General features: G+C 43.2%; 1 protein-coding gene across 4 annotated transcripts in view; it reads left to right on the top strand.

Moving 5' to 3' along the window:
* The window catches only part of CAPN3 (calpain 3), a 31,977-nt gene that overhangs the window by 3,495 nt on the left and 1,439 nt on the right, over positions 1-27,043 (top strand). Inside the window, exons 2-23 of one of the 4 annotated variants that reach the window (XM_054199815.1) lie at positions 4,352-4,421; positions 6,466-6,584; positions 7,208-7,341; positions 7,771-7,939; positions 8,588-8,728; positions 11,297-11,380; positions 11,773-11,858; positions 12,614-12,691; positions 13,144-13,304; positions 13,847-14,016; positions 14,663-14,674; positions 15,847-16,055; positions 16,758-16,794; positions 17,845-17,862; positions 19,318-19,419; positions 20,770-20,847; positions 21,545-21,602; positions 22,197-22,261; positions 23,283-23,351; positions 23,919-23,997; positions 25,523-25,639; positions 26,809-26,867. In XM_054199815.1, coding sequence (XP_054055790.1) covers positions 4,352-4,421; positions 6,466-6,584; positions 7,208-7,341; positions 7,771-7,939; positions 8,588-8,728; positions 11,297-11,380; positions 11,773-11,858; positions 12,614-12,691; positions 13,144-13,304; positions 13,847-14,016; positions 14,663-14,674; positions 15,847-16,055; positions 16,758-16,794; positions 17,845-17,862; positions 19,318-19,419; positions 20,770-20,847; positions 21,545-21,602; positions 22,197-22,261; positions 23,283-23,351; positions 23,919-23,997; positions 25,523-25,639; positions 26,809-26,867 — 2,115 coding nt within the window. Of the gene's footprint in view, positions 1-4,351; positions 4,422-6,465; positions 6,585-7,207; positions 7,342-7,770; positions 7,940-8,587; positions 8,729-11,296; positions 11,381-11,772; positions 11,859-12,613; positions 12,692-13,143; positions 13,305-13,846; positions 14,017-14,662; positions 14,675-14,727; positions 14,746-14,765; positions 15,679-15,846; positions 16,056-16,757; positions 16,795-17,844; positions 17,863-19,317; positions 19,420-20,769; positions 20,848-21,544; positions 21,603-22,196; positions 22,262-23,282; positions 23,352-23,918; positions 23,998-25,522; positions 25,640-26,808; positions 26,868-27,043 lie in introns of those variants that run through there. The other 3 variants (XM_054199816.1, XM_054199818.1, XM_054199817.1) reach the window with 3 other exon arrangements.

Raw genomic sequence — 27,043 nt, 5'->3', positions numbered from 1 at the left:
CCAGGAATAGCAAACAGAGTGATCCATGTTCTCTAAGATCTCATTTAAAACAGAGAGCTGGGAAATAGGCAACCTGTTCCAGACTGCCTCTGGCTTCCTGAGTCACCTCAGTCACGTCACCTAACCTGTATATGAAAGATTAATGCTGGCCTTAAATGAGCATTATCTGCGATGACATGGATTGACGTGGGATTGTTGAGTGCAAGTTTTTCCAGAAGCTCCAAGTATTATTTGAGGAATCACAAAGTTAGTCTAAAGGGCACATGTTTGCCAGTTACCAACACTATAACCAAGCACTGATGATGGTGCCGTTCCTCAGCTGAATAGTGCTGCTTCTCTGCAGCCCTCACACACTGTGCTGACATGTGGAAAGGCTAGGAGTCTGCTGGGGATTTACAAGGACCCCACAGCAAGTCAGCCACATGATGGCACTCCCCCGATCCCAATCCCAGGATGGGCAACTCTCCTTCCCACCTGTGGGATGCTGGGACCCGGGCTCTCTCTGCTTCCCCTGGCAATGGCTGTGCTGCAACTCAACCCTTTCCTTGGGGCTCCTGCAATTCATTACCAAGGTGGAGAGAGGTGTCGAGCATTCTGGCCCCAGACCTACCCCTTGCTCTCATGTGTCTGGCTCTGCAGGCTCTTCTCTGTGCTATCTGGAGGTCAGGTCCTCTACCGACACCTCCTAAAATGTGCGAGGGCAGCGAGGGCACTGGGAATGGTCTTGTGCCTTACCGTCAGAAGGACGGCTGCCATGCAGAGCAGCTGTGAGCCTTGGCATGGGGGCTGCGAGAAGGCCCCTGTAATTCCATCCAGCTAGTGACTGCCATGCTGCAACATGAATGCACAGAGCAGACCACCTAATACTCAATTTGGGCAAAAGCCAAGTGACAGCCCTGAAAGTTTCCCCAAGTAAAGACTGCGGGATCCTTCCAGTGTTTCTCTCCAGAGTATGTGTGAGTGTGGTTTAGGTACGTAGAGGGGAAATAAAATCCCCCTCAGTTAATGCATAATATTAAATCATTTTCTCACCCATGGAAGGTAAGAGAAGCCCAAAGAGCCATTCTCACCTGCACCATGTCATATCCAGCTCAGTGGCAGGCTCTGTGCTCAGCTTTCTTAATGACCTCTGCCTCCCACCTCTACGCTGCCTCTGGGAGCTTCTGTGGGCTGACAGCAGGGACAAAGTCACCGATCTTTAAGAGTTGAAAAAAGTCTGTGTTGTAACACAATGCAGAGTATTGAGAGGTCCTGCTGCAGTCCTGTTTGGATCTAATGACACTAGGACATTAATAGGAAGGCTCTGCCGTGGCACTGTGCTTTCAAATGTACCATTGTCATTCTCCCTGCTCACAGCCAGGAGGTCACAGCATTAATCGCCAGATTCTATGACTTCCCTACGGTGATCCTGTCCATAGCCAAGAAAGTCAGCAGGAAGAGCTTTCTTTTCAAAATGAATACAAATAAAATCAAGTCATCAGACTAGTGGATTTTGCTTAGAAAGAAAATGAATCAGTCTGATCATCTGCTGCTCAGGTGTGAAGCTGTTTGAATTTAGTAATCACAAAATGTGTGCCTCTACAGGCAGTACTGCAAATCAAAGCAAAGACAGTGTTTAGTGCCACCAAGGCAAGACTTTCAGATGAGAGTAATCCAACTCTGAAACTCTAAAACCAGCTTGGTGTCTGACAATGTCGAGCTCTGCCTTGAAGTCTGCAGCACAGACATTTAATAGCATGGTCTAGAAGGGACCAAGGGAGCAGCCTGAGGTTACAAATTGTCTTAGGCAGAACCAAAGAAGATGCTTCCTCTACTTGATAGGATCAGTTTAGGGAATTTACTTAGAATGATGCATTTATTAACAGCAGGTTTTTAAAGGAATGAATGCTTTTTGCTGCAACAGTATAAGCTGAGTGGAGGGTTTTTCCTGACGCAGAAGAAAAGCTAATGAAAATATAACAAAGGTCAAATGCCATTTTTAGTTCCATGCTGCCTTTGCATTTTCCAGTGCTCTCTTCCAACTGATTCGTAAGTACCCTCTGCCCAGAAAGCAGCAGGCACTACTAATGGGGTTTTCCTAGGATTTTCTGTCTCTTTTGCTGTAACCTTGGCTCTTTGTAATGAAGTTACAGTCCGAACTGAATCAAGCCAGTGAAAACAAAGGTCCCTTGGATAGTACAAGGCTGTCTGAGGCATTCAGATCAGAGAAGACTCTTTCTAGATGAATCATTGCATCGATGAAGTGCAGCCTGTTGGGATTCTCTCTGATAACTTGACCGAAGAGATGAAGAGCAAACCCTTGCTCAGCCAGGGAGGCTGGGAGGACAGATCTGCGACCTGCATCTTGAACACCAGGTCATCCCACTCTGCTCACTGAGTACTTCTCATCAGCCTTGGAAGACCTTGAAACCTTTCCCTGTAAATTCGGCTGTACTCAGCACAACTAGCACAGCTGGAGATGAACTAGGGTAATACAATATTAAAAGTATATCCACAGTGTACTAAACGCACCTGGCCACCATAAGGAAATGCAAGAAAAGCATTTTAGTCATAGCTAAATCGGTCCATCTGACAACTGTATGATTCCCTCATTTTCATTTATTTACCAACCATCCTCCAAATCAAACAAGTCCAGGATGCAATAAATTGCTCTGATGAACAATAATTGCTGTACATTTAATATTTGGAAACACTTAGGCCCCATCTAGCTACCTTCATCTAAAACACAGCATGCTGGATTTCAGAGCTTGTTACTGTAACAGGAGCAGGATCAAGCTAAAATACAGCAATAGAGGCTGAAAAACACAATAGGAAAACCTGGCATCTCACAGCTAGTTTTCAGAAGAGCACCACAGCAATGTGAGGAAGAACATTTTCAACAGAGCAAGTGGGTGGAGATGCATGAAGGCATCTCAAACAGCTGCCTTGGCAGAACTGGACCCCAGGACAGCTGACTGAGGCCCAAAATAACAGGACAATCCCTCCATTCCCTCCCTGGCGGAGAATAAGTTGACTGCTGGGAGGAGCCGGAAGCTGGTCTCTCTGGCTATATGACTAATCCAAATATTTACATCAAAGCAACTCTGCTGATTACTGTGAAGGAGCAAAAAAGTGGGCTCAAGCCAAGTGAAACTACTAGACCTGAAACATGAGTCTGGGAAAATCCAGGGCTACGCTGATGACATGGGAAAAAAGCTTTAGACCGCAGAGGTAGCGTCAGCTGCCTGTGCTGCCACACGAGCAATTGGCAGTTGTTTTCTCTTTCTCCTTCCCATTCCAGCCCTGCCATCTTCCAGCAAATTTGTTTCCTGGACTATACTTTGTCTTCTTCCCCATTTGCAGCTGCTCAGTGAAGCAGTCCTCAGGTTGCAATATCTTACCCTCACAAGACATGGGTCCAAAAATTAGGGGTCTTCTTTTCCTTCCCCATACCAAGCATTCAAGTATGAGTGACGGCATAAAGCAGGGACTTTTTCTGTCTGTAGGACAGGTGCTACTTCTTCCCTTGACTTTCCTATACCCTGTAGTTCTTTGTCCTATATGGAAGAGGTTCTGTGTAACCCTGCGATGGTCCCACCTCCATTGCTGGTAGTTCCTACATAGTTCTTCCTTCCCTACAGAAATTTCTTAATTATTTATGCGGGTACAGCATCTTGTGCCCACTCTGTACTAGTGTAAATACTGACAAACCCAATACATTGTCCTAAGTGCAGGGCAAAAGAAGAGCTTCCTGTCCTCAGAGACAGATGTATCTATTGTATTTCTGAACACAGCATTGGCAATTAAATACTGCAACGTGAGCAAAAGAACAAAATCTCTTAACCAGCAATTGATTATTCCCGAGAATTAAACACCTGATACCGGGCAAATTTCAAGGAGTATTACTGGGGTTCATTCCTAATGAAATGCACTCTTCAACCTTATTAATACCTCAGCATATAAGTTACTGCAAATTGGACACCTTAAACCTGCAGTCATTTTTAAAGAATTTAATCTGGTCCCCTGAGGTTCTTTCCACCTGCCTGCTCTCCTCTCTCCTCTAACATTTATTTTTTCGTTGTATGGAAAAAATATTTTTCCCTATTCTCCTCATTTTAACTGTACAGAGGGATCCCCCTCGACTAGCTATTAAACCCTGTAGACACATGGAGAAAGCTGTACCTGAAGTCTGGAACACCCGGATTCTAAAACATTTCCATAGTGAAACTCTGCCACTGAAAACTCTGCAGGAGATTTTGATATCCACAAACTACCCTACACGAAAACATTGCCCTAAACCAGCCTTTATTTGTGGCAAACAGGCATTATAATGTATGTTTTTCCTGCTCATCCATCTGTTTATATTTTTCAGGAAATCTGTGAGAATCCACGGTTTATCATCGGTGGAGCCAACAGAACAGATATCTGCCAAGGAGAATTAGGTATGAAATTCTTACTTCAATCCTGAACTTTTTTAAAGTCTGCATCATAGCTGAGCTCTCACTTGATTTTCTTCTGCTTCCAAGATGATATTTGAAATCCTCTGTTTCCATATACCACTACACATCTACTGATTCCTGCTCTATACAGCAAATTATTGCTATCTGCCTAGTAGCAATCTAGCGAAGAACTTTAAGCAAAAGATGCTTTGCAGGGTGTTTTGCTTTTCATGAACTAATACCATGAGTGTGTTACAAAGCACCACTCGGCCTTTCTCTTGGGATTTGAGGATGAACAAAATGAGCTAAGATGAGAATAAGAGGTACAGAGAAAGAGTTATTTGACTGAGAGAAAAATCTAATCAGCTACTGTTGTATTTTTTCAAGTATTTAGTCCTGTTATTTCCATACAGAATCTTCTGAAGGCCTCCAGCTAAGTGTGCCTTGTACTCAAGGAAAACCCCTATATTGAAGAACTTAAGCTTAGATGCTCGAAGAGCCTTTGATATATAGAGCTGCTACTTAATACAAGTGATGCCCCTGCAACAGTCATCCACATGGCACTCACCTGCACTGCTTTGTACAGTCATCCCCTGCTCAGCTTTGCCATGTCTTTCATGGTTTTATAGCTTCTCCTGTGACCTTCTTCCTGAGCCAATGCATCCTAATGTGCATTAATCTTTTCATTTAAGAGTTGTTCTGTGCTTGTGACTGTCCTCACCTTCCCAGTACTTTTTTTAAAAACAAACAAACAAAAAAAATCCATTGCCTTTCCTTTTGAGGCGACCAGAACTTCACAGTTTCCAAGCTGCGGACACAAATGAATTTATGTGCGTAATATGTTCTCTCTTTTGTCTTCCATTCCTTCCTCAACTACTCATAGCATTGTTTATCTTTTTGAGTTCTGCTGAATATTGGATAGTTTAGAAAACTCCTGTTCACGGTTGACCCCACATCCTTCCTAAGGAGAAATAGGTAACTGTCGTGCTTTAACCCCAGCCGGCAACTAAACGCCATGCAGCCACTTGCTCACTCCCCCGCAGTGGGATGGGGGAGAGAATCAGAAGAGTAAAAGTGAGAAGACTCATGGGTTGAGATAAAGACAGTTTAACAGGTACAGCAAGAGCTGCACACGCAAGCCCTACATAGCGCTACATTGGCTGCCAGCAAGAAAGTATGTACAGAGGTGGCTTTCCAAAATATATACTTATATGTATTTCTATATGTTTTATCATTCCACCAGTTTCATAAATTTATTTTACAGCTCCCTGCAATTAGGTTTAGTTTTTGGTACCTCATATAATTCTATCGCCCCACTAATTCACACTGCTCAGCCAAGCTTACCATATAACCTCTCTTACAGTAGCAGCAAGGAGGTTTTAATTAAGGGTTGAGGCATCCTTTGCTGAACACAGAAGTACTGTGGGAGAAAGTCACTTTCCCAGAGCTCCTACAGAGGCAGCAAACTTGTGCAAGAGTCTGAATGAGGAACTGAAAAGCGCTAAAGGGAACAGCGTTTACAACAGTGCAGATACAAAGAGGAAAATGCATCAGAGCAATGAAGCAGGAAAGAGGCCCCACAGAACGATGACTGGGACAGTGGGTTATCCTGAGGGCAGAACATGAAAATGCGAGACCGAGCTTCAGCTGTACAAGAGCTCCACCTGGGAGAGAGTTATTTCTCAGCTGGTCTCTGTCCTGAGCTTGGAAGGAAAAGTAACATGGGAATTCAGATAGGAGTTCATATGGGACAGGGAAATCTTGACACAGGCAACAGAGCTCATCAGGTTTTAGGCATTTTCTAAATTACAGGGAACATCTATTTAACAGCCATGTACCTAACCATGAATGATGCCAATGAGCATTCCCAGAGCACAAATAAAGTGATAAAGTACCACAGAACACATGGAGAAGAGCCCTCTACTGAAAGGCGATGATGGCATGCTCTACTGAGAATTAACATGTTGCTTTGCAGTATCTCAGGTTTCCCCTTTCATTCTAGTTGCTCTGTCCCTTCATCTTGCCTGCTGCTTCTGCTCATTTACAGGTGACTGCTGGTTCCTAGCTGCCATTGCCTGCCTGACACTGAATAAAAAACTCCTCTGCAGAGTCATACCACATGACCAGTCCTTTATACAAAACTATGCTGGCATCTTTCACTTCCAGGTGAGTCCCTGCATCTAGCGGGAGGCAGATGTAACTGTATTTACCCAAGAGAGAGCTCAGCTCTCAGCACGCTCTTCCCATTCACTTCTCTGCCCTTTGGAAGCACGAGGGATTGAATTGCCCCACCGCAAACTCTTCCAACAGGGCAGTCACAGAAGGGACAGCCCTTACAGGCAACTAGGGAGCATTAATCCACCAAGGAAGCGTTTGCAGGTTGCTGTGTCCTGCGTGTAAGGGATAGTAACAGGTGCCCAGTCCTGCCTCGCTACTCAGATGCAGCCGTACAGCCAGCACAGACACACGGGGAGTTGGCAAGAGCATCTATTTTTAGGCCCACAAGCAGCTGGTCTCTGTCAAAAACAAGTTATTGAAGAACCTCTTATTTAGAAAAGATTGACTGCTTTCCGTAATTCCCTTGCCTCCCCTAAGGGACCTCTCACTGGTCCACACGCATTGCCCAGGGGAATTCAGTCCGGCTGCCTCCCTCCCGATGCCATCACTTTTTGTCATATTATGAAGCAGTTCATTTCCACATTTGTCCTCTCTCAGCCTGGTTTTTCAGCCAGGTTCCCCCTCCCTGCACCAAGTCAACACAGGGGTGTTTTCTGTTTGCCTTTATTCAGTTCTGGCGCTATGGAGACTGGGTGGACGTTGTCATCGATGACTGCTTACCCACATACAACAACCAGCTGGTCTTTACCAAGTCCTCCCAGCGCAACGAGTTCTGGAGTGCCCTCCTGGAAAAGGCCTACGCAAAGTAAAATGACCTGCTGGACTGCAACGGGCTCCCCACTGAGGCTTTGGCTGGGGGGGGCGGTGTGGTTAAACCACTGCATACAGGACCTATAATGAGCACATAGAGAGGCTCTGAACATACCACTGCCTTTTCCTATAGATCCTCATGCCTCAGAATTGGGGATGGGGTAAAGCATATCTTCTAGGGGATTTTGCTACTCACTCAGAGATCCACATTTGATTCTCAACATAATTTTTTTTTGATGCGTACAGGTGGCACGTTTTAAAACTTTTAACTTGAGGGTTACCAAACAGATGGTTTGTGGGGTTTTTTTTAGTATGGGTATTTACATATCTTTATTTATTCACACACACAAGATAAGTATAAATATATAGGTAGGTACCTTTATCTGTGTAAAAGAGAATCTTATTATTCTTTTCTCCTTCCAAGACTCCATGGGTCATACGAAGCTTTGAAAGGAGGCAACACTACCGAAGCTATGGAGGACTTCACCGGAGGAGTCACCGAGTTCTATGAGATAAAGGATGCCCCTAAAGATATCTATAAAATCATGAAACATGCCATTGACAGAGGATCCCTCATGGCCAGCTCCATTGATGTGAGTCTATGAATTTTGCAGATAAGCCATAAGAAAGGGTAGAGAAGAGGGACCTCTTCATCCATAATTACATATATGACACCTTTTGGAACTACTTGGTTTAGTCCATATAGCAAACATTCAGTTCTAGGAGACTGAGTCATCTCCACTAGACACCACCCATTAGCAAACAGCAAGTGCCAAAAGGGAAACAAAGCGAAGCAGAACATGGAGGTGGGGAGAAGGGGTGTGATCAGCAAAACCAGCACCCCCCATCCTCAGTGCCCTCGTCCAGGTTAGTAGGGGGGTGCTGCAACTCTCTTAAGACACAAATCTCCATGTCAAACATGCTAAGTGTGCAAATGCTTGGGAAATCAACCCTTCGATTGCCTACATAGTCTTAAATTGTCTTCATTTACTGTAGTTAACATAGAAGTGAAAGTAAAAAACTAGTTTCATTAATCATTATGAAGTATGAAGTTGCAGTAAAGGCAGAAGAATAAGCAGTGCTATCAACTACCGTAGGTAAGTATGAGCCATCTAGCGTATAATGAGAGAGAAGTTATCTGTCTAGGCTATCTTTTACCACTCATCTTTCTTGTATAATTTCTCTTCTCTCTCCCTGCCTTATCTTTCTGCATGACGCTTTTCTCCCATTCTCTGTACCAGGATAACCTAGGCTTTTCCTATGGATCAGCTCCTCGGAGCGACATCGGGGAACTGATTTCTCGAATGGTGAAGAATCTAGAAAACGCTCAGATGACTCACCCTACTGTAGACTACCAAGGGACAGACGAGAGGCCAGCCTGGGTTCGTATGTTTCTGGAAGCAGTTGGCTTCACAGGGCTTTTGTTTACAGACGAACAGTTAGAGGAACATATCATCTATGCTTTTAAATCCTTATTTGGCTTCACTGAGTTATCCCAACACTAAAGACCTCTTATGGATGCTATTTGACATGTGTATTAAAGGATTTCTGTCCTTTCAAACACAGCAACTGATACTAGAGGGCTTTGCTGATACTGAGGCAAAGGGCTGTTGGCTTGTGGCAAAGGCTTATTATTTCCAGAGCTTACTTGTACAGTAGAAACAGAGAGCAAAATCATATCAAATATGTCAAAGTGGCACATTGATTATTGTATTTGGGAACAGGACATGATTAGTGGATTTTATAAAGTACCTCGCTTGCAAAGTATGGCAAAAGCGAGGAAATTAAAATACTAGAATAGAACAAGATCCCCAAGTGTGGAGGGGGTGTGAAAGAAAGAAAAAGCAAGCTCTGCACAGCTCTCACACCAGGCACAAAAGCTCCTGGTGAACTTATTTTGAGACAGAGAGTGCTGTGGAGGTCTGCCCACTGATGGAGGGGAGTCTGCTCTCAGGACACTCCTTTAGATTACTGCCTTTAAGATCCTCATTTAAAATTCATAACAAGGAAAACGAAAAATGTGTCAAGTTTTACATGTGTGATAAACTACAAAGTAACTCCAGCATACCTAAGTATATAGCAAAATAGAGAGAGGGATGTTAAAAACGTGAAAGGAAAATCCCATATTGGGAAACAGAAGAGCTTCCAAATCTGTAGAGGGACACACTGCTTTCTCCTTCTCTCTGTCAGGCAGCTGCCATACCTTGCCCTTTAGGGAGCTGCATTTCCATGACAATGAAATTACATCTGTCACTTTACAGAGAGAAAAAACATCCAACACCCACCCCAATTACATCATCTAAAACTTTTGGTTGCGCAAACTGTCTTCTTTATTTGCAGCAGAAATAGATGGTTTTTCCTCTTTTGACATCCATATTTAGTGTTCCTAAAAGACTGAAATGGTGTAACTCTCCGGGAAAGCCCAGTATGACTGCTTTGTTTTGCAAGCATGCCTACACAAATCACCCATGTTTTGGGGAGAATTTCCTCCCCAGTGACTGTCTACTCAAAGAAGTTTGGACAGCTCTATAGTTGCTGCTCCCACAGTCATTTTGCTGCATTATTACACACTCCTGAGCCATCACCAGGAAAAAAAATAATCACAACTCTTGAGGGAAAGAGGCAGGTAGTGCAGACTTCAGAAGCCACTAGAGAAGCAGCCCAGAGCACTAGCAGAAGTTAATATTCTTTAAACGAAGAGAGAAAGGGGTTCTATTAAGCAACGATGATGACAACGTGAATAGAAATGAAGAAAAAAGCAAACAGATATGAAGTGATAGGCACAAAAAGTAGGGAAACAGAAGTAAGAAAGAGAATAAATAGGACGAGAAGGGAAATAATGGAAAATAATTGTGACAGCCAGGAAATATTTGGATGAGATCCTCCCTGTGCAAGTTGAGAATGCATCTGTGTGAACTTACTAATTCTTCATTTCCTGCCCTGCCTTTCTCATGCCCTCGAAAAGCAATGGCAGAATTACTGGCAGGGTCTTGTGGTCATCTCTCAGTCACAGACGTAATGGAGGAGGGGAAGTTTCACAGATATGCCACGTGTGCATAGCAGGGTCTTTCCCCCTCACCCTTCTCAATGATCTCTCCTACAAACGCAGCAGACTGTGCACCTGCCATCTTCCTCTCAATTCTTTATCTCCCAGATACAGACCATTCTGAGACTTGCAAATAAAAACCTATCAGACACACTAACAGTTGATTACCAAGACAGTAAATGTATTTACACCTGAGCACACATTGCTGAAGAAAGCTACACCCTTCCTGAATGCCAGTTGGAAAAAATTTCAAACATAAGGATTTTAACAATTATGGAATAAAATGTACATCTCCACAGGAAATTAAAAAAAATTAAAATAGTAAAGTTAGTAGGAACACTGTATTAAATAGGGTGCTTTAATGTCATTGTGATAAGATTGCAGCCATGCATAAAGGTAGAAGTATTCTTCTAGGTCTTGAACTGCTCTGATGTTTTCAGTTAATACCTAATAACCTTACTGAGCCATACCAGAACACACTATCCCAGAAACGGCTGAATACTCCCACTAATAGAAAATATGATCGTTTTGGTTAAGCATCCTATATACATATATATATAGATAGAAATATACATATATATATATATAAAAAGCATGTTCTGAGTGCAAAAAGCAGTAACCTACACAAAGGTAAAAAGTTAATCATAGAATGTCCTTTCCAATTGATATTATTAACATTTTGCTTTTTTAGTTCATGCTTCATTCCTTTCGAACCAGCAACATTAATTCTGTGGGCACTAAGCTCGGCCACCTTGGCAAATGCAAAAAAGAGAACAAAGACAAAAGCCCCTGTCACCTGAACAGTGTCATCCTCCCTCCAAAAGCCCTGGGTGGCCATACCTGCCTTGGAGCAGCCGGCTGAGCTTTGCATGACTCTTACAAGTTTTTATCTTGTGTCTACCAGACCATAGTGCCAATGCAGTATGAAACCCGGATGTCTTGCGGGCTTGTCAAAGGTCATGCCTATTCTGTCACTGCTGTGGAAGAGGTACGTATGGTCCTTTTCCTCCAGCTATGAGGAGCTACTGCCCTAGCACAATGCATGTTCAGCAAAGCTATGAGGGGGGGAAAAAAGCAAAACAACTTAGGATCTGAGGAAATGAAATTTATTTCTAAATAAATGAAAGATTTGTGGAGAAACAAACCTGTCCAGGTTCTGGCTTTCTGGGGAAACGGATAGTCCACCATGGTGTGCTTGGGCAAATGAGGCCACAGCCAGCCACTTCCTGGTCTTACAGCCTTTCTGCACTCACCCCAAGAAGGTCAGACTGGACGATGGCCCAGTACAGTACCATCACTGGAGGAGCTAGTATCAGCAATTTGACAGGCAGAATGTTTCTTTCTGAACAGCCTATTCTTGTTGCCTTCCTTTCCAATTAGACAACATTTAAAGGGAAAAAAATACGTCTGGTAAGGCTGAGAAACCCCTGGGGGCAGGTGGAATGGAATGGACCTTGGAGTGACAAGTGAGTAAAAAGAAGATTCACATGATTTGAAAAAAAATTGCAGCTTTATTTGCCCTTACACAACTTGTGCATGACCCTAACATTTAATGATGAGGTATCTGAATTGTCTTTGCTGTTATTTTCTTTGCTGTTATTTTGACACATGAAATTTGAAGCTGATCATATTTGATAGCTTAGCTGAAGCTGTAAAAATAAAAGAGTAACTAGAAAAGACACTAAAAGGCGCTTCAATCAATGGAGAGAGCCCCCAGTCTAATGGCACAGTCAATCTGATTTTACTGTCTAGCAAGTTCAGCGATGTCTATTTTCAAAACAATATGTGACAGTAGAAAAATCTTTTCAGTTATGGAAGAACTGGATGAAGCAAGATGTCAGTACATGAGCGAGTTTGGATAAAGCTTCTCATTAGGTTTTACTGAAAGGAATTTCAACAGCTACTCCAGCAATGAGAGTCTGCAAACATTTTTGTCTTCAAGCTAAATAAAATGAACACAGTTCAGGAGATTTTTTGAGAGCTGCTAAGAGGATGTCTGAAGGGAAGGCAGAGAGGAACAGGGCAATTGCTTTTGGATTTGGGCACGTGGAGAGGAGAGTAGCATCGAGAACAAACGGTTGTAAGGCTGACAAAGGAAAAATTATATGGATATAGCAAGATGACTCTTGACTTTCCACTCAATGAGGCTTAGAGTAAAGAGTAGAAATTTTAATGAAAACTGTATTGCAAATTGTAATCTAACTTGCTTACTCCTTTGAAGGTCAGAAGAGTGGAACTTTGTTAACGAAGCAGAGAAAATTCGCCTGCAGCACAAGATCGTGGAGGATGGGGAGTTCTGGTGAGAATCGAAAACCTGTGTTTCTCTAGGAGATATGCAACTATAGCAAAAAAAAAAATAATAAAATCACATTGCACTAGCTAAATCTGCTAAAACTGTTGCAGTAGTCCCTGTTCCCCTCATACTCCCAATTAGCCCTGCTCTGCAATCCCCTCATTCTCCCACCAGGGTTTATTGAGTGCCACCAGCACAGTCCTTCTAATTATGTCACCCTTCCACAAGCTCTCTATCACCCTTCCTATGTACCATCCTCTCAGCCCAGTTTCCCCCAGTTTGGATGTGTATCTGTGTTAATTGACCAGCCAGCATTAGGAAATCATGGTGCTCCCACTGCAAACTTGCCCTGAAAGTGGCATTAATGTGGGTCACCCTCCTCCATCTCACCAGGATCTTTCAGGCAACCACCCACCACGTAAATCTCTTTGGGTTCAGTTTCCCCTCAATTCTTCCAGGATATCATTTGAAGATTTCATGAGGCACTTCACAAAACTTGAGATCTGTAACCTCACACCTGATACTCTGGAAGCAGATAAACTCCAGACCTGGACTGTGTCAGTCAACGAAGGGCGCTGGGTGAGAGGCTGCTCAGCTGGAGGCTGCCGCAATTATCCAGGTGAGCAATGGGTCTTAAGAGAGATACGTCCTCTTTGATGGGGACTGTATTAGATCCCACAGGCTAAGGTATACCACAGCCTGATCAGTGCTCAGCCACAGGAAAAGCCTTGCTTCCTCAGTGGATGAGGCACGCGATTTTGTAGCTGGAAATCTTCTGTCGCTATGTTTGTGACAGCACACACCTCATAAGCCCAAAGGTAAATCACTGTTCAAATACTTCACAGTGGCCCAAGTAAGAGAAAAGAGAACAGTTTCACTCTGTTAGATTTCACTTGGGAAATCCACTTTCTTACAGCTTTAGGTGCTTTGGAAGTTTGTCAGATGCCAATTCTTCATTTTATATCCTCCTTTGCTGTACAGTTTTGTTAAAACTAGGTAAAAAAAACATAATGCAGAAAAAAATATATACGTATTAGCCCAATTTTAACTTTTCCCTCAGGAGCCACAGGCAGGGAACTTACAAGTTCTCTTTGATTACGAGTATCATTAGAAAACTGAAGCTTTACACGTTTGCTTTGGGTTGTTGGTGGGATTTCACAGATACGTTTTGGACCAATCCCCAGTATCGCCTGAAGCTCCTGGAGGAAGATGATGATCCTGAGGATGAAGAGGTTATCTGCAGCTTCCTCGTTGCACTGATGCAGAAAAATAGGAGGAAAGAACGCAAGCTGGGAGCCAACCTGTACACCATTGGCTTTGCCATCTACGAGGTACCAGCTCTAGACTTCATTTTTCTCACCGCGGTCACAAATCCTGACAGTATGCATTTACTAAGAGAGTCACCGAATCATTCCACCCAATTACATGAACTGCAATTTTTACTTTGCAAGGAACTCAGGGGAAAACTGGAAGCGAGGAAGGAAATTCAAGGCTTTGTAAACATTCAGACCATAGTAACCTCTGAGTTTATCCCCATCTATAAGTAACACACTTTTTAGACTTTTATACTGACTTAATGCCAGAATTTAATATATTCTTTACCATATATTCTTCAAAATCCCTTTCATCCATGCGACAATAAACATTTAATTGAGAGAATTGTATAAAAAAGGAAAGGACATCCAAGATGCATACGTAGGGATTAACCTCTGTCCCTGCTGACAGAACTTCATGAAGAAGTCAATTTACTCAGTCCCTCGCACAAATATATTTAGTTCAGATCTTAGTGGATCTCATGTAGACCCCAAGAAATCTAGAAAGGAAGAGAGAAAGCCCTCGGAATATTTATATAACTTGGGGCATTTTAATTACTGGCTGTGTCCCCAGAAATCTATGTGAACACCCTTCTGTAAGACCTATAAACAAGTGGCCTCACCTAGCAGCTCTGACTGTTTCTTCTCTTTGTTTCTCCCTTAGGTGCCCAAAGAGGTATGAGCAGAACGGAGGCAGATTGACATCTTGGTGTATACTCACAGCTAGTGTTACTGTTGTGCCTGTCTGTAAGTCAGCAGGAAACTGTTCAGTCAAGCTTGTTTTCAGGGATGTAACAGAAGTGAAACCACTAACCTTTCTGCTTTGAGTGTTTCTTAGTAACATTTTGCGAGTAATTTTTAGTTCCTTCTCACCCAGCACCCCATTTTCACTTGCACCTTTTCCTCAGTCCTTCTCTTCTGTTCTATATGAGACCTGGCCATGGCTTGCATGGTCAGTCAGTCAGCCTGGGCTGCAGGAAGCCGCGCCAGCGAGCACTTTGCCACCACGCTCCACACAGAACCACCCTAAATCACTTCCGTTTCCTCCTGCAAATAATGCCAATGGCCTATATCCTGCAGCCACAGAGTTTTCTCTATAGTTTTAGAATTTGTTTGGAAAAATCAATGGTATTTTCAGCCATTGAAGAAAATGTATTAAAAGTACACAGATGAAGTTTTTCTGAGCCTGCCAGTAGCTGAATCTTTGGCATCAAAGTTTTTGCAAACAAGCTCACCTGAAGGCTATTTTACCTGGAAAACATGAAAATGAAAGTCTGGATATTGTCTTTGCTGACTATTTTATGGGTGGTTATTTCTGCAGAAAACAGCCTGCAAGTGTTCTTAGCCCACAATTCTTGACTTAATGTTCATATTTGAACCAATGCAACGTTTGATTATGTTTCTTTAGCAGATACAGAACTAATGTTTTGTCCAGGCAAGGACATGTTTCCACTGAAAGCATCTTCACCTAACCACACTGCATGTAGCAGTTTGCATATTACCATTCCTTGCCATGCCACCTTCCAAGGAAAGTAGCTGAACTGCGATTACACACAACTTAGCATCCAACAAACCAGTCAGATAAAAGTGCCTACACAGCAGAAGTCAGCCAACGCTCTACAGGTGGGCTCTGGGGCAGCCCTGAGAAGCCAACTAGACCCAGCCAGTAGCAACTTAAAGGTGACACCTTTGTATCTGTTACCAGCTAGCATCCCTCTTCAGCTCCCTGCTTGCTAAGCTGCTGCTTCATTCATGTTTTCTGTCCCAACCATGTACTACCCTCATGACAAGCCACCTGGGGAATGGTTAAGGCTTCCTTGAAGACAAACTGACTCATTTGTTCTGCAGATGCATGGTACTAAGCACCACTTGCAAAAGGATTTTTTCCTCTACAATGCCTCCAAAGCTAGAAGTAAGACCTATATTAACATGCGAGAAATCTCTGAGCGCTTCCGGTTACCTCCCAGCGAGTATGTCGTCATCCCATCAACATACGAACCCCACCAGGAGGGAGAATTCATCCTGAGGGTCTTCTCAGAGAAAAGAAGTCTTTCAGAGTAAGTTGCAGATCTATTTATCTGGCCACAAAGGTGGAGGTGAGTTAGCTAGTCTGCTTTAGTCGTGTTCCAAATTTGCCACATCTGCTTTTAATTTTCTCAACCTCATTAGAAACTCCAAGCTGCAAACTCATGTCCCTGAGCTTCCCTCAGTCTACCAAAAGTCTGCTTTCAATTGTCTTTGGAGAAGCTTACTACTTGCAGGGTATCCTTTGTAAACATACCATTAGCCATTTATAATAATGAAAACGAACCTGTTTGGTTTTTATTGCTATATGCCTCTGGGTGAAGTTTTAGCCAGATAGATCATTGAACCAGATCTAATGAATGAAACACAGCAGTAGGTAGTTAGTTATTTTCCATCCTGCTCTTCAACTACTTTCCCAGAGCTCAGCAAATTACAGCTAGTGTCACCCTACTTAGGCCAAACATCTTCTGTTTTACTCCCAGCTGCCAAAGTTCAGTGTTATCAAAGGCTCTTTAGAAGTGTAAACCAGGCAGCAGCCCTCCTGGAAGTGGTACTTGGGATGCTCAGCTCAAACTGGGAAAAGGCTATGTCTAGAGTCCGCGTTTGTAATGCTTGGAAGCCAGCCCATGCCACTGGCTGTTTGGAAAGTTCAAGCGGCTGCTTACAAACCAGCTACAGAAACAAGCAATGTTGGGAACATTCACTTTCCTGATTTATTTTCTGCTTTCTTCTAGGGAGGTTGAAAACATGATTGAGGCAGAGCGTCCATCGGTAAGTACTGTCCTGGGCCTCTTTTGTACATGAATAGGGGCAGGGAGAGGAGGAGCATCACATCTAGGGAAACCTACAGCAGGAAACAATTTGCGGCCACATCACAGCTCCTTTAGCATAAATGCCCACATTTTCTCATCAAGGTACTTCTATTAACACTTGCTTTATATACACTACTTTCTGATTTGGCCAGATGAACATCTTTTGCCACATTTGAAATCTGCTCCTAGCATAAAGAAGCTGGATGGTAAGCATTGCCTTTGCCTCCATCAATGGAGATTATTCATTTACCAGCGGAGACCTAGCTCTGGGCTCCAAGATATTTTGTTTATGAAATTGGTATCTCATCTAATAAAGAAAAAAGTACCTCATTTTGAAATACATCCCTTTCTGGAAAGGGATCCTAATGATACTCGGATTCAAACTAGCGTCCGTGACAAGCTCTAACTCTTCAGCCTGGGGTTTTACATGTTTTTGTAAGAATATACTAAAGCTAACAATACAATTAGTCTTGAAAAAGAATCAGAGGATATGCTCTTGCACAGAATTGAGCTCCATCAAACCTTGCTTAGAAGTGTTCCCCTTTCGTTTGCTGCCATGATTACAAAATATCTGTCCAAATCTGGTGGAGTTTAATTGCCACTTCATATAACATTGATCTGTGGGCACAGAAGTCCAATCTCCACTGCACTCACAGGTTGGGAAACAGAAGAGGAATAGTCAGAGCTAAAAGTAAAACAGAGACATTATTCGAGCAGACAAAGCCCCAGATGAGATGGGACACTGTTTTCCTATGGTTTCTGCAATTTCTGTCCTTCAGTATGCAGTTTCTTGGTGGGTGCATTTTCCCTCATTTTTTGAGATTTGAAAACTGTATGAATATAGGAAATGGGAAATAATTGTATGAATACAGAAATGAGAAAAATAAATGTGAGAAAGGGCAAGAGAAAAAAACACAAGCTTTACCATCAGCTCTGCATAATCTGGGTAAAATCTATAATTCTGTTTAAAAATACTTTTTTTCTTTAAATTTTACCTCTTTTTGTACAGAAGAAGAAAAAGGGCAAGGTGGGTACTTGTGCAATGTGCTGAGTGCCAGAAAGGCGATGAGCATGTGCGATGCATGCAGCAGGAGCAGAGTCCCTTGGGGTCATTATGATTTCTCTGCATCTGGAAACTAATCTAGTTAATGAAGGGCACTGGAAAAGAGGCCATTTGCAGGCAGCAAAGACTTTTGTCTTCCTCCACTAAATTCTAATGAAATGGCATTAGCATCGTATACCCCCTCTCATTCAAAGGGATGGAAAAACGGTAACAGAAACTTTTCAGGTTTATAAGCTTGATCCTCTGGGTTGCTCAAACTGCCCGCCCTTCCTGCCCCTCCACAGGCACCCTGACACCTCTTCCTAGAGAAAAGCACCCCTTTTCCAGACACGTCCCCTGACAGAATCATAGAACCATAAGGGTTGGAAGGGACCTCTGGAGATCATCTAGTCCGACCCCCCTGCCGAAGCAGGGTCACCTAGAGCAGGCTGCACAGGAACGCGTCCAGGCGGGTTTTGAATGTCTCCGGAGTTGGAGACTCCACCACCTCTCTGGGCAGCCTGTTCCAGTGCTCTGCCACCCTCAAAGTAAAGAAGTTCCTCCTCATGTCTAGGTGGTTCCTATGCTCAAGTTTGTGCCCATTACCTCTTGTCCTGTCCCTGGGCACCACTGAAAAGAGCCTGGCCCCATCCTCCTGACACCCACCTTTTAAGTGTTGATAAGGTCCCCCCTCAGCCGTCTTTTTTCCAGACTGAAGAGACCCAAATCCCTCAGCCTCTCTTCATGAGAGAGGTGTTCCAGTCCCCTAATCATCTTGGTAGCTCTCTGCTGCACCCTCTCCAGCAGTTCCCTGTCCTTCTTGAAATTTGCTCACATTTGCTTTCTGTTGCCTAATGCAGCTGCTCCTCTTTCCTGAAGTTTCTGCTCACCAAAGTCCAGGATTCTCCTTCCTATTCTACACAACACATTTAGAACCTTGAAAACATAACCAGGCATTTTAATCTCAAGACAGGCTGATTGCAATTAAATACTCTAGGGTAACACATTCGCATCTTTCTTGTAGTGGCTTTCCTTGTTTTAAATAAACTAAAACAGAACAATTGCATGTGGCTGCTTACAGCTGAATGCTTCAAGAATTAATACAGAGGAAGAATATACACTTTGCATAGCTAACAAGCTCCTACACAAATACTCCTTTTCTGTGTAGGATTCAGATTCTGGTTTTGTTGCTACTGTCCATCATAGAGAGGGGCAAGTTCATCAGCTTAACTGAGACTTGAGATGTCCCCCCACCTTTTTTTTATTTTTTTTTTTTCCTTTTTTATTTTCATTCCTAGCTCTGGCTTCTCCAGTCATGCTCTCAGGGGTGGGAGCTGTTGCTGCATGTGCTTTCCCACAGAATGGCTGTCACCAAATATTTTCCCTTCCACTATTTCTTGTGTAATTTCCACTTCTCTTTTGCTCTCTTCCTTCTTCTAGCCTATCATCTTTGTTTCCGACAGAGCAAACAGCAATAAGGAGCTGACAGCAGATGAAGATGCTGGCAAAGACGGTGAAAAAACCCATGTAGATGAGAAAAAGGTTTCTGCGGCAAGGGGGGAAACAGAGCTTGGTCTGGGCTAGCATGAAAGAGTAGCTGGGAAGAGCACAGGAATGGCACAAAGCGTCCTAAGATACTTAACAGCTTTTCATCAAATCTTAGTATAGCTTGCATCTGGTTTAGGTGGATCTAATGAGCATGAGTGAACAGAGATTATTTTACAGTTATTTATTTTACAATTATTTAACACCTGTGCTGGAGGATTTAGTTGCTTGAAAACATCCCCTGGTCATGCCCTCGTACAAGGACCCTGGCTGTGAGAGATCCCTTCCCCATGAGCAGTGCAGTTCCCTTCATTCTTGCTCAGCCCCCTGAAGCCGTACCCCCTTTACACAGGGCACACACACAAATCACACCCGAGGGGCTTCAGGAGCTCCTGGCAATGATCCCAGCCTCTCCCCATTACAAATTACACAGCCCTGTACCAGTCCCCATGGCCAGTGGAGAAACGGACGAGTAAACACAGAAGCTCCTGCACCTCTCCTTTTTTTTTTTTTTTTCTTTTTTTTCCCCTCACCTCTGGAGGTGTGGAAAACAGAGTAGCAAATCTGGAGTTTCTGCCTGCAGGTGGGTGAGGGATGTGAGACACAACAGCCAGATCCTGCATCCAGGCTCGTGGCGTCTGAAGGCACGGCTTGAGTGTCTGCTTCCAGGGAGTGCGCTGTTCCGCTGCGTGACCGCCAGAGCAGCAGGTGGCAAAGTGGGAACCATTTAGACAAACAAAAATAAGAACTAAGCCAAGACATTCACTTTGCTTTGTTACACACAATTCCTGTAATTTAACATTGGCGGGGAGGGAAGGGAGGGGGAATATAGTTTCCTTTTCCAGTATCAGCCTCAGAGATCAGACTCACTCTTTGCATGGGTCTGAGACGGAGGAAAACAATGAAAATGAAGCTGTCTCATGTGCTGCTTGTCTCCAGCAAGGGGCTCCCCACTCTGCAAAGAGCTCTCAAGCCTGAGTCCCTCTGGTCCACTCATAGCCTACAGGGTGGCTATGGAGCAGATATGGCTCTTCTGCTCCAAACTTCTTTGCAATGCTTTGGAAAAAAAAAAAAAAAAGAGAAGATAAGCATCTGTCAGTGAAAGTAATCATTTAGGCTCCTTCCCAGAAAAAGGAGAGCAATGGGATGAAGTTAAATAGTCAACAGTTTTGGCAAGGAACACATTTAACTAAAAAAAGGGGAAAGGACCAGGAGGATGACCCGTTCCTCCAAAGAGCTCCAGATTCAGTAAGAGGCTCCTTCACGTGAGGGTGAGTGAGCCGTCCAGGCCCCTTCCCTTCCCTGCTGGGCTAATGCTGTCTCTCTCCTTTGCTTGTCTCTTTTCAGCGCCCTTCAGCAAAAGCTCGTGAAGGGAGTGAAGAGGAAAAACAGTTCAGGAATATTTTCCGACAGATCGCAGGGGATGTGAGTATGCAGCCGACCCTTGTCTCTGCCATCAAAGCAGCCTAACCACAACAGCACCTGAAAGAACTGCTTCACAAATTCAAAACGCTGAATTTTAAAATTTCCTTTGAATTTCCTTCCATCAAATTTCCTTTGAGATCTGAAGCTAAGCAAAATCAAATCAAAATCCAATTAAGTATACAGCTATCCTCATATGTACATATAAGCTATTCCCATTGCCTGTAAGGGAGCCTGATTTAAAGTGGGGCTTTTACTTCTATCACTACTACGTGATGCTAGCATGCATAGCATGTATAAACAAGTTAGAAATACAATGCCCTCCAGTATATGATTAATGAGAGAAGTTAAAAGTAAAAACAGATCAAAGAACTGCATAAACCAAGAGGCTGCAAATGGGTTACAAGGATTTTCGCATTTTGCTTTTTGGGTTATTCAGTGACTTGAAATTACTGGTCATTATTGTAGTTGTAGCTTAATAAGCACTAAATGGTAACTTTAGACCTACCTCATACTGCAGCCTCAAGAAAGATTTAGACCACTGTTTATATGGCCTAGAATGCGCTCTAGCTTGAAGCATATATATGCCATACTGAAAAGTGACCAAAGACTTCATAACTTCTAGCATATACATCCATAAAGCAATCTGCTTAATAAGGAATGTTGTAGTTAATTATATTTTCACCACATTTCTCACCAGGACATGGAGATCAATGCTGAAGAACTCAGGAATGTTCTCAATAATGTCGTAAAAAAACGTGAGTTTGAGCATGTTTTTCAGTAACCCTGGACAAAGAAATCCATGATATACTGTAACCCTCCACCCCTGAGCTGCACTCTAAAAATTATTTATGATTTCAAACTCACTAATTCCCTAGTTACCCTTCCATAGACTTTTCATCTCAGACATTAGCAAGCTGAATGTTTCATAGAGATGTTCTCTACGAGTGATCAAGTATTGATCATGCAGAAATGAGCAAAAGTTCATTGGAAGCGCTACATGGAACAATATAACATTTCAAGCAGTCTGCAAATGCCCTTTAAAAAAAATTCTAATGGCTAGGAAGGCTTTTCTCCCTGTTTAACAAACTTTATCCTACAGACCTTGGGCTTGCTTAGTTACCTGAGAGTTAGTTTAGAGTTTCCCAGAGGTTTTTATTGTATATAACAGGTCAACAAAAGTCATCTCTAATTCACAAGTAATAACATTAGAGTCTTTTCAGATTTCTCTACTATTCATTTCTTACTGGACAAAGTAGGTTTGGCTTCTACTCTGAGTAGAGTTACACCTAAGAGGAGGAAGTGCTTGCTGACTTGCATGACCTATTTTCACCTGGGATCATTTATTTCAGATAAGGACTTAAAGACAGAAGGATTTGAACTGGAATCCTGCCGCAGCATGATTGCTTTAATGGATGTATCCTTTTCTGGTGAAAGAGGAGTGCTTGATTCCACACTATTCCACTTGGGTTGTACTTCCCACCACTACACACACACAATTTAGTATGCCAGGGAAGCAGAACAGGACATTATAGTCTGTAGTCAGATAACACAGCATTTCTGGTTTGGCACATCTTAACTCCAGTCATCTCAACGTTAGCGTAGTTGGTAGATGAAAATATCTCAAAACAGAAAACTACAGAATAAGTCAGTCAGTATGATACCCTTCCTTAGGTATCAGCAACCGGCCAGCTATGTACTAAAGCGTGATTATTTATTTTTAAACCAACGCAACATAACTACAGTTCTTGCCAACAAAATTACTATATTTCTCTCAAGCTTATATGTATCATACATTCCACTGAGTGCTTAGCATGCAGCGCATACAGAAATTGTCTTAGAACAAGTATAACAAAACACAGAGCAAGATGCTGTACGGGGTTACCTCTGATACAACATCAGTCAGTTGTCCTATTTGGCATAACCCATGATTTTGAGAGAGCACAAGCACGCTCAAACATAACCAGAACAAAATTGTAACTACAACCCAGAGCCATAATAGTTGGAGCCTAAACACATTTTTGTAAGTGGCTTTAGTCAACATTTTGCTTAGTTCTCAATTCATTTTAAGCAAGGCAGAAAGAGCTTCATTCTAGGATAAAGCTCAGTTGTCTTAAAAATGTTGAGTAAGCTTCACATTTGGAGGTATTTGGAAAGAGCCCCCTAAAACATCCTGCTCACATGCTTTATAATAGCTGCAGGAATGAGCCTCTCTCCTGTACCAGATGTTTGCTTCTACACACCGTAAAAATAGTACTTCACACTCCTGAAAGAAAATAGTCCAAAATGGTCACAAACACTTTACTGCGCAGCTCAGCCAGCTCTTAATGCTGAGGAGATCCTCAGTTTCGCATTCATCCCTTCACCACTAGCTGCACGCTTAATGAATTTTCTCTTAAAAATATTGTGGTTTTTTTACCTGAATGTTTGCATCACAGACAGATGGCTCAGGGAAGATAAACTTCGATGAGTTTCGACACCTCTGGGACAAGATTAAAAGCTGGCAGGTATTGCTGGTATTCACAGCGCTGTTCTTCACAGCTTTTGTGGCACAAAAGCTTGTGTAGGAAAACAAGACCTCTCTACATACGCTACAACAAAAAGCTAAAATATTGCAAATTAGCTTCTAAAAAGAAAAGGAATGTCTCTCCTTGTCCTACTCACAGCCTAAGCAAATAGCCTGAATCTCTGAAGCTCCAGCACTCATGGTAAGAATTTCCCCCATGAGAATAGCACAGAGGCATACAAATTGGAGGAGGAGGGTAATGGGAACTAGATTAAGGGCTCACAAATAGCTTAATTAGGACAATCAAGAGAGAAGATTAACAGCATAAACTCGAGTCAAACAAGGAGAGTCTCTAGGGGAGAGCTTTTTGCTGGATCTAAATTATTTTACTTTGTGACTGAGAGGAGCTCTGTGGGAACAATACAGACTGCCCAGCAGCAGCAATGTAAGGCAAACGGCAAAGCCTCCAAGAGCCTGAGGTACACATCCCATACCCACTCAATGGGTACATCCAACAGAAGTACAAGCTTTTATTTCTGTTGTGTATTTATTTTTTTTGTTTTTCCAGAAAATTTTCAAGCGTTATGACACAGATCATTCGGGAACCATTAACAGCTACGAGATGCGCAATGCAGTCAATGATGCAGGTACTTCTCCCACTGTTCAATGCCCAACAGACAAAGAAACCTTATTCTCGTTGATCTATCACAGGTGAAATCAGGAATGCAGTGCAGCCTTTTAAAGAGACCCTACAGAAATTCAAAAATCCTTTTTTCCCCAACAGAGCTTCTCAAATAACCGAAGGGCAAGTCTTGTATCTCTTGCCAATCAAACAGATCTCTTCAGCTCTTTAAACTTTCCAATGAATGAGGCTCTGCTGTCTTAAGGATCTCGTACTCGGGGTCCCACTCTTCAGGGGGACCAGGGAGCCCTGAAGATATTTGATTTCATTTAAGCTGTGGATTCTTTATGCTTGTGTAAGTAACAATCAATGAACAGCAGAAAACCTGCAACCCAAGTGTACGGGCACTGGAACCGAGGCAGAGCAGGTTAATGTCCAAGTTTGCATCAGAGGCAATTGCATGGACATTTCTAGAGTCCCACAGGTGTTTCGTAGTGGCACTAAGCCACTGTGGGCTCAGTCTCCTCTTCTACCTGCACAGCAAGAAGAAAGTATTTTTGCAAAAGCTGCGGTTAATGAAACTTGTCCTGCAAAGAGAGGCTTTTAACTTTTCTTGCTTCTCATCTCAAGCACCTTCTTTCCCTGGACAGCAGGCCTCCCCCAGCAAGTGTCTTTATCAGCTGCTGCTTCTCTAAGGGAGCAAGATGGCTTCTTTAATCAGAAAATCTGCAGCATCACTGTAAAGCTCAATGTGATGATTTCAGTGACATTTTGTCTTCAGTAGTATTTTGGCACATCAGTTACCAGTTCATCAAGGAACAGAGAGAGATGGCTATCTTGTACAATAGAAAACCTCAGTGATTTGATCCTTTGTTAAGGACAAACCTACACCTGGATTTGGACTCCTGCTACAGTAGAAATATGGGTCATTGGGAAGTTGTCAATGTAAAAAAAAAAAAAAAAAAAATTAAATATCTCCTGCCCTGACTTTAGAACTAAGAACACATGTTGCAATAAAAATGTCTCAGTCTTACAGCATGTAGGCTGTACCTGACCTTGCATTTAGCCAAGAACCACCAGCACCCAAACCACAACAGACCCTTTGCGAAGCTGCAGCAGTCAGGGCCACAGGTTGGCAACGCCACGCCGAGGAATTACCTCATCTATTTTTTGACCGTTTTGTAATTGTGTTTTCACAGCAACTTCCTCTTATGCTTCTGTAACCCTGTTTTTGTTGCTCTGCTCTCACCAGGCTCAGCTAAGCTGCAAAATCTTTGGTGTAGGCCTCTCTTCTTCATACTGAGAGCATGTGGTAACTTATGTGCTATCAGCCCTCCCAAATCGTAATTTCAAAATGTTAATCGTGTTTTAAGAAAGCAGCCGGACAGAGGGAAGCTCTTTATAGCTTTACTTCCTTATGTTCAGCAGCCGCAGCTTCCTCAGCTGGGCCCGGGAAGCGCTTATGGCCAAACCTCTCCTGGAGGCCTGACCAGCCCCAGCGCTTCCCCCCGGCCGCAGCCCAGCTGTGCCCCGTTTCTGGTCCTCTGCAGGGTTCCGGCTGAACAACCAGCTCTACGACATCATCACCATGCGCTACGCCGACAAGAACATGAACATCGACTTTGACAGCTTCATCTGCTGCTTTGTGCGCCTGGACGCCATGTTCAGTGAGTGGCTGCCCCGGTTTTACTGCGCTGCATCCGCGCCTTGCCCCTGAAATGCACTGTTGTACCTAAAACACTACTGACTGCATATAGTTTTAATAATTTATGTGCTTAGGGAATCTAAAATATGACAGCCATCCTATACAAACACAATAGAAAATAAACCATTGCGTTTCTCTTTGTATTATAGAATAGCATCATAGAATCATCTAGGTTGGGCGGGACCTTTAAGATCATTGAGTCCAACCATCAACCTAACACTGATAGAATCCCCAAACCAACACTAAACCATGTCCCTTAAGCACTACGTCTACCCCTCTTTCAAATACTTCCAAGGATGGTGATTCCACCACTTCCCTGGGCAGCCTGATACAATGTTTGATAACCCTTTCTGTGAAGAAATTTTTCCTAATATCCATCCTAAACCTTCCCGGCGCAACTTGAGGCTGTTTTCTCTTGTCCTATCGCCTGTTACTTGGGAAAAGAGACCGACCCCCACCTCACTACAGCCTCTTTTCAGGTAGTTGTAGAGAGCGACAAGGTCTCCCCTCAGCCTGTTCTTCTCCAGGCTAAACAGCCCCAGCTCCCTCAGTCGTTCCTCATAAGACTTGTTCTCCAGACCCCTCATCAGCTTTGTTGCCCTTCTCTGGACCCGCTCCAGAACTTCAATGTCTTTTTTGTGGTGAGGGGCCCAAAACTGGACACAGTATTTGAGGTGGGGCCTCACCAGTGCCGAGTACAGGGGACGATCACTTCCCTAGTCCTACTCACCACACTGTTCCTGATACAGGCCAGGATGCTGTTGGCCTTCTTGCCCACCCAGGCACACTGCTGGCTCATATTCAGCCGGCAGTCGACCAACACCCCCAGGTCCTTTTCTGCCGGGCTGCTTTCGAGCCACTCTGCCCCAATCCTGTAGCGCTGCATGGGGTTGTTGTGACACAAGTGCAGGACCCAGAACCTGGCCTTGTTGAACCTCATACCATTGGCCTCGGCCCATCAATCCAGCCAGATAAGGAAAAGCATAGCAGATATTCTTGCTGACCGCCTAAGTAAATATCTGCAGAAGTTTGCACAATACAGCAGGAGCACAATTTGGTTTGCCATTTGGGATCTTCTTTACACACACAGTAATTTAATCTACTCTATACGCTTTTGTTTCCTTGCTTTAGGAGCATTCCACGCCTTTGATAAAGATGGAGATGGCATCATTAAGCTCAATGTCCTGGAGGTAAACTGGTTTATGCCAGTATTTCTAACACAAAGTCACAATATTAAATTTTATTTGTATTATTCATTGCACATGTTCTCAAGGGAGCCTGTAAGAGTTGGTCTGAAATTGTCATCCAAGTGGTAAGAGTCCACAAAACCTCCTAAAAATCTTGCTACATATTTTACACAGAAAAT

Source organism: Rissa tridactyla, chromosome 4 (genome assembly GCF_028500815.1).
Source record: "Rissa tridactyla isolate bRisTri1 chromosome 4, bRisTri1.patW.cur.20221130, whole genome shotgun sequence".
NCBI classification, from domain to species: domain Eukaryota; kingdom Metazoa; phylum Chordata; class Aves; order Charadriiformes; family Laridae; genus Rissa; species Rissa tridactyla.
Note: the sequence above shows the minus strand (reverse complement) of the source record. Positions and strands in the feature narration are given on the sequence as shown.